The sequence below is a fragment of the Propithecus coquereli genome, unplaced genomic scaffold (assembly GCF_000956105.1).
Source record: "Propithecus coquereli isolate 6110/MARCELLA unplaced genomic scaffold, Pcoq_1.0 Scaffold192, whole genome shotgun sequence".
NCBI lineage: Eukaryota > Metazoa > Chordata > Mammalia > Primates > Indriidae > Propithecus > Propithecus coquereli.
In genome coordinates this window covers 1,647,795-1,655,213 of record NW_012144079.1, presented here as the reverse complement: position 1 = coordinate 1,655,213, position 7,419 = coordinate 1,647,795, and the positions used below count along the sequence as shown (strand labels likewise).

General features: G+C 32.2%; 1 protein-coding gene across 1 annotated transcript in view; it reads left to right on the top strand.

Annotated features, from left to right (window-relative positions):
* LOC105809223 (chromosome unknown open reading frame, human C21orf91) overlaps positions 1–4,561 on the top strand; it is a 26,258-nt gene extending 21,697 nt beyond the window's left edge. Inside the window, exons 3-5 of the mRNA XM_012642977.1 lie at positions 1,233–1,769; positions 2,801–2,863; positions 4,228–4,561. Coding sequence (XP_012498431.1) covers positions 1,233–1,769; positions 2,801–2,863; positions 4,228–4,394 — 767 coding nt within the window. The 3' untranslated portion in view covers positions 4,395–4,561. The remainder of the gene's footprint in view (positions 1–1,232; positions 1,770–2,800; positions 2,864–4,227) is intronic.
* Positions 4,562–7,419: the final 2,858 nt, after the last annotated feature.

Genomic DNA, 7,419 nt, shown 5'->3' with positions numbered 1-7,419 from the left:
ATTGGCTGATAATATATCTTTTTAGAACAAAATTAATACTTGATTATATACCACTAATTAAAGTAAAAATCCATCATTATCTTACTATTAGCCAGAATTTGGAGTTCAGTTAATAAAATAATTGTTATCATTTTTAAAGCAAAGGATAAATACAGAATTTATTTTTTTCTGATGTATCAGCTAAAACATTTTTTTTAAATCTAGCATCAGAGTGGCTCTCCACTTACTCCGTTGAAAAAGCTAAGCAGATTTACACTGGTTAGTTCTGGTAGGCATTAATTTTCAGTTCCACATCCCTGATTCACCTTCAATATAAAAGCACTGCTGTTTGACTTTAATAATATGGCTTGGACTTAGGAAAATGTATGAATGTATTCTATATTTTGACATATATTTGAAAATATATTCTATATTTTAGAAAACAATTAACATAGCATATTTAAGCTAAAGTTGGGGGAGATAAAAAGTATAATATGAATATTTCCATTATTTATGCTATGTAATGAATATTTGTGAGTTGAATTATACTGGCTCTTGTGTCTTGGCAGATTTACTGCTATATGAAAAATAATTGTGTGTAATGCATTTCTTCTAGAAGATAAAATTGTCTTGATAAAGCTTTAGTAAGTATATAAAATGGAAATGTGGAAAACATTAGATGCTTTCATTTTCTTAAAAAATAAATCTAAACAGTTCATTGACTTTTCAAGGCTTTTATTAATGTGTATTTTTCTAGTTCTGGTTTATGTTTCTCCAGTAAAAACATAACTAACACTTTAAGAATGTGATTTACTATGTTTTGTTAGAAAATAAAAACTTGTTGAGCATTTCTGTTACTGAAACTTATAATAGAAATTTTTGCAAGTGTGTACTCTTGGATGATTAGTGAAGAAAGCACAGTAATGTAAAGGCCAAGAGTTTAAAGGTAAATTGCTGGGTTCAGTAGCACTTTTTAATATTGTGTGCAATAACGTGTCTGGACTAAGGTTAAAATTGAATCATTAAGTTCTTAGAAAGGCTTTGGTAGTCGTAAGAATTTAATATTACTGTATACATAATTGAAACAGGAATTATTAGGCCACATTTTATGTTAACACTAATATTCTTTAGCATTTTTCTTCTGATTTACAAATTATCAGGACTCTGTGTTTTACCAAGATTTGTGTGTTTGTAAAGCAACTTATAAAAAACAAAATGTTCTCAAGTCTTGTATTTCTCTTTTTTTATTATAGGAGTACCAAAATCTAATCTCTTGCACACCAGATCATTAAGGGGCCATAAAGACTGCTTTGAAAAATACCATTTAATTGCAAACCAGGATTGTCCTCGATCTAAGCTTTCCAAAAGTACTTATGAAGAAGTTAAAACCATTTTGAGTAAGAAGATAAACTGGATTGTACAGTACGCACAAAATAAGGATCTGGATTCAGATTCCGAATGTTCTAAAAACCCCCAGCATCACCTATTTAATTTCAGGCACAAGCCAGATAAAAAATTACTCCCACAGTTTGACTCCCAAGTACCAAAGTATTCTGCAAAATGGGTAGATGGAAGTACAGGTGGCATCTCAAACTGTACACAAAGAATTTTGGAGAAGAGGGAAAATACAGACTTTGGACTTGCTATGTTACAAGATTCAGGTGCCACTTTTTGCCATAACAGTGTAATATGGCCTCATAGTCACAAGCAGGAACAGAAAGAAGAAGAGACAATCTCTAATCCACAGGCTAATGTCCAGACCCAGCATCCACATTACAGCAGAGAGGAATGTAAGTAAAATGAGGAGAAAGGTAAAAGTTGAATGGTTTGATTTGGATTATTTTTTTTTAACGTTTTTATATGTGTGTGTTGTGTCAAGAATTTCAATGTAGAATCATAGATTTAGTAAGCCTAGTATTTAAATGACAGGTTCACCTTAGCAAAAATGAAATATCTTAAAACCATCCATTCTCTGGAATACTCCTGAATATGTCCTAAGGTTTGAAGTTCAGCAGTCCCAACGTTTTGCCATTTTAAATGGTTAAACTGAATGGCATCAGCAAAGTGTGAATTGGAAAGTTCAAGATTCATACAGTTTAGAATAGCCTTGACTATTGGCTAATAGACATTGTCATGTTGCTAATCCCTACAAGACTAATTGACTGGAGATGGCATTTCAAAAGCAAAAATCTTACATTTTACTGAAGGCCATAGGTAATGTGTGCATTTATTTTAAAGTTAGAATATTGACTCATTCTGTCTGCATCTATTTCCACAAAACTCACAGAAGCTGAGGTAATTTTAATTGACCTGAAATCATGTGATTTTTAGCTTCAGTATCTTTTTATACATCTCGATTCCACATGTGAATTATCTTAAGTTGTATGGCTAGATAAATTGATTTTTTTAAACTATTTCCGCAGTACTTTAAAGTAGTGATTTTCAAACTGCGGGTCATAAACTATATAATGCTTAATCAAATCATCCTGATGAGTAGTGACTAACACTTTTTAAAAACTGAAACAGTAGATATCAGAATTCATTGGACCTGCTACCAGGCATTTTTTGGTGAAACTTGTTTCAATTTAGAGGCGGTGGTATACTGGGAGTGATACAAAATATGTTTCTTACTATGGGTTGTGGTCAGGATTTGAAAACTTCTGCTCCAAGCTAGGAGAGCTAATGGATGAATCCTGGAGTACTGCTGAGTGTCGTATTGGCAGATAAGTGCAAATTTTTTAAGAGGATATTGTGTTAGTGATGTAAGCAGCTTCTTTTCCCAAATTGTTGTGGTGACAATGAATATATTTTCATGTTTCAGTGAATTCAATGACTCTTGGTGAAGTAGAGCAACTGAATACGAAGCTCCTACAGCAAATCCAAGGTAATAATCAGTCTCAACTTTTTTTGTGCATGAACATTTCAATATAGAAAATTCACCTGTGATATAGGGTACCCGTTAGCTTTGTCTCCATTTAAATTTGGAAATGAGATAATTTGAACCTATTAGAGTTTCAAGAGCAAAAACAAGAAGAAACAACTTAATCTATACCTCTTACTAACATTTTATTGACTACCTACTATTGTGCCAGGTGCCCCCTAATAGCTCTTTAAGGTATTAGCCCTGTTTTTTCTTTAATTATGAATAATTTCAAACATATACGAAAGTAGTGACTGGTACAGTGAACCCCTTGAGCTGTCTTCACCAGCTTCAACTGTTACCAAAACCATAGCTAATCTTTCTTCATTTCTACTTGCATCCATTCCCCTCAGCCTACTCCCATCTCCAGCATGGATTATTTTGAAACAAATCTCAGATGACATATTATTTTGTCCATAGATACTTCAATATTTTCTCTAAAAAATAACTATAAAAACAATCGCAACCTTTAAAAAAGCTAATAAATCCTTAAAACATCAACACTAATAGTTAATGTTCAAATTCCCCAATTGTATCCTTTTATATTTTTTATAACGTATTCCTATTTAGGTAAGGAAATTACACACTTCAGAGACATTTAAGTTGCTTACAAAGATCATGCATCCAGCTAGTAGCAGATCAAGGATTTTCACCCCTGTCTTTTTAACTCCAACGCTAGTGGTCTGTCTTGACCACACAGCCTCTCAGAATAATAATAGTAATAGCAACTTATATTTATCAGTATTTATTCTATGTACTTTACAGGTATGATCTCATTTAATCTTTACAATAACCCTGTGAAGTGTTGACTGTCATTATCAATGTTGCACGTAAAAGGAAATTGAAAGAATTGCTTGCCTAAGGCACATAAGAATAGGAACAAGGATTCGGAAATCCTGGCAGTCTGATTCCAAAGCCTCTTAGAGGGATTTCCAGACCTGGATACTAATGGGCACTTACTTATCCATAAATTTTATTAAATATTGATTGAACCTATTTATAGATGCTAATTGAGAAAAGCGGCTCAGCCGTCGTGGTAACCACCATTCCTGTTGTGCATCTCTGTAGTCCTTGCTTATGACTCTTAAGTTTTACTTGATGGAGAAGAGGTAAATAGTATTCTAATTGGCTGTGTAAAGTGTACAGACTTCCGGTGGATGATCAGAACTGATGGGCTTTGTAGAAAACACAACCGTTTCTTCGGTGTCAAATCAGTTTCATTGTGAATATTTGCCCAGTGTAGGCATTGCAGTTAGAGTACTTGAAATACAAACCATAGGATTCTCTTTCTGTGTACTAAAATGAAACTACTTTTTAAATCTTTACAGAAGTTTTTGAAGAGTTAACACACCAAGTACAAGAAAAAGATTCTTTGGCCTCAGAGCTCCATGTCCGCCATGTTGCCATTGAACAACTCCTCAAGAACTATTCCAAGTTACCATGTCTGCAAGTGGGGCGAACAGGAATGAAGTCACACCTACCCATGAACAACTGAACTAAATTTATACTTCGTATGCCCTTCCCTTTATTGGTCTGCCAGGCATGCAGACTTTGAAGAAGTTTGAAGAAGGTTATGGTCCATTTTTTATGGTCATTATATTTGCAAAGCATATCAGGCAATATTTAACATCTTTGTCAAATAAAGCAGATCATTATACTCTAGTCTTCTAGGGTTAGTCATTTTGTTTCAATTTGGGAATCCTTTTCCCCATAATTACTAGATGCCCCTCCCTAACTTTTACCACATGTGACTACTTAAATATAATGTTACAGTGTGATTTTATTAAACTTCTTTTAATGTCATTCACCTGTAAAAACAACAGAAGATTAACAGACTCCTTAGATTATTCTATACTACACTAAAGATAATTTTTAAGAGGGAAATGGAATTCACAATATCACCTCTTATGAGCAATATTTTAATATAAAAATTTTATATATAAAATGCTATTTTAGGTACTTTGCCATTCTCTTTCTAAATGTGTATTTGAATGGCTCTGTATATTTACACTTTCATGTGTGAATATATTCACCCATATTTCAGGTCACTTCATTTTATTCTCTTAATACAATGTTTTTACAACTATTGTTTTGCTTTCCAAAGATAAATGTATTTTGGAGTAGAAATCTATTTAGTTGAATTGTTTTAACTTCTAATAACTAGCTCTTAGGGAAGAAGAATTAATAACTTTTTAAAGCAAGTATCCAAGTAAATAAAATACATTATTTTTTTCTAACAAAAGCAGTTCTGAGTTAGTTCAGGAAGAAAAGGCTAATCTAGTTTTTGTATGTCAACTTGTCTCCATAGAAATGAAAACCTGTTCTACTTCATTATTAGTTTCATTTTAATGACTTTGATGTGTTAGAATTTGGACAGAATAAGTCAAGCCTCACTTTCAAGTCAAAATTAATATCAATCTTCAAATTGAATGTGCTATGAAATTGTTCTGTCTTTGAAAAAATTAAAATTATTCTGTGTGTCACTTGGGGTAAAGGTTCAAGAATACTTAAACTGTCCAAATTGTTATCACCATCATTGATACTGTGCTCAAACAAAGCATTGTGAGATATTTTTCTAAACTTTAGAATCTAAAAAGAAAGAAAAGACTGCTTGACAGAAGAAAAGCAAAATTCCCAATTAAAAAAAAAAAAAGAGCCCTTGTTTAAAAGTATACTCTTATAAGTTGCCTAGGATGTTTCCAAAGAATTTTTAACTAACAGATTGTCTCAAAAGCTAGATAAGTTTTAATAATGTATTATAGTGAAAGCTACAACCAATGCAGAATTAAAATCGGTTCTAAATCCTGTTTTCAACTGGTATTTAGAATGTATTTATGAGGTAGATTCTTTGCTTGAAAGAATCTACAGAAAAGTCCAGTAACTTGACTTTTGCCTTAAATTTGGCGGCCTACCTTGGCTTGGGTTAGTCTTGAACGGTATTTGACAAAGCAAAGAAACACTTAAGTCTAGTTGAAAACAATGTTTTGTAGTGCTAAAATGTGTTAAATTGGCCATAGGGTATTAATTAATATCCCATTGATATTTTTTTTTTGGAAGTATAACATAATTGCTTTTTGAAGGGCACTTTTGAAAAACACTTTCAGTTTCTCTCAGTTAAGTTATCGAAAATGAATTTAAAATCCAGGTAGTGGGGATACATCGCCTTAGTTTTGATAAGCTTTAAATTGACTGTGTGCAATATCAAAATATCCAAATTTACAAGCTGGATAAATACATTTCCTGATTATACCAGTAAGTATCTTAGTGCTTAGTTATTATAGTCACATTTCAAACTTGACTTTATTCTTTTTTTGGCATAATTCAGGAAGAATGTTACCAGCCAGTGTGCTTGCACACATTTGGACTTCTGTTTAGATGACTTAGTGACAGTCATAAAAGTTTGGGACGTGTTGCATTTGATATCAGTAGTAGTAGCATATTTCCAGAGTATGAGCCATATGGTGCAATCACAAATACGACAGTGTTATCCAAAGAAAGTATTTGCTTAACTCTTCAGGAGTTTTCTGGCAAATGTGTAGCTTTACTAATGAGTTTGAAACAATTAGATGGGATTGTGCATATACTTAAGGTCTTAACTGGGGACCCTGATTTATTCCACTCAGATATTTCTGCTTAAGCTCTTCAAAGGAAAGGTGCTGTTTAAAAATATCTGAGGTGCTGGTACTCACACTAGTACTTTATTTGGATGAATCTGTATTAAAAAAATTTTTTTCTTGAAGTATTTTGCACAGTAGTTTAATCCAAATATTTGGTAAATTTATTATAAATTCCTATGTTATTAATAGTTATCTTGATTGAATGTGCAGTTATTTTATATGCAGAAATAAGAATCAGGGACAGAGTTGAGTTCTAACTTGAGAGAACATGAAATACCACAAATACTGGTTTTCATAGTTGGCTATTCTGTACAGTTGTTAATTTTTGAGGGAGTTTAGAAGAAAATCTCATATACTGATTGAGTTGCAAAAATGAAAAAAAAAACCAGACTGCCAGTCTGCCATTACTGACATTTTCAGAGCTTATATGATTAAGGGGAGTGAAATAAGACTAATATTTTTCACATTAGATTTCACAATTAGGCAATTTAAATTGAGTTTAAAAAAATCAGAAGTTAAAAGGATTTTGACCACACAAGATTGTTCTCTTTAAAGACTGAAGTTTTAAAATCCATTCAGCCTTATAATTAAGCTAAAAATCAATTATGTTTACTTTGAGATTATCATCTTATCCTCTGATCCTAGATTTAATATCTAAATTAGTCTTTTTTTAAAGGCATGCACTTGAGACACCAATAATTGATGATTCAGGCAGCAGAATAGTGTTTTGTTCCATTATGTTGTTCCATTATGTAATTTCCTATGCACAGTGTTGGAGCAGAGATGTTCTTAGTTTTTCAAAATATATGTTCATCTCACCACAGAGTGCCCATTTTTATATACATTTAAGAATTATTTTTAAAATGTCAAGTTCATGGTAGAAAGTGATTTCAGAAATATAAT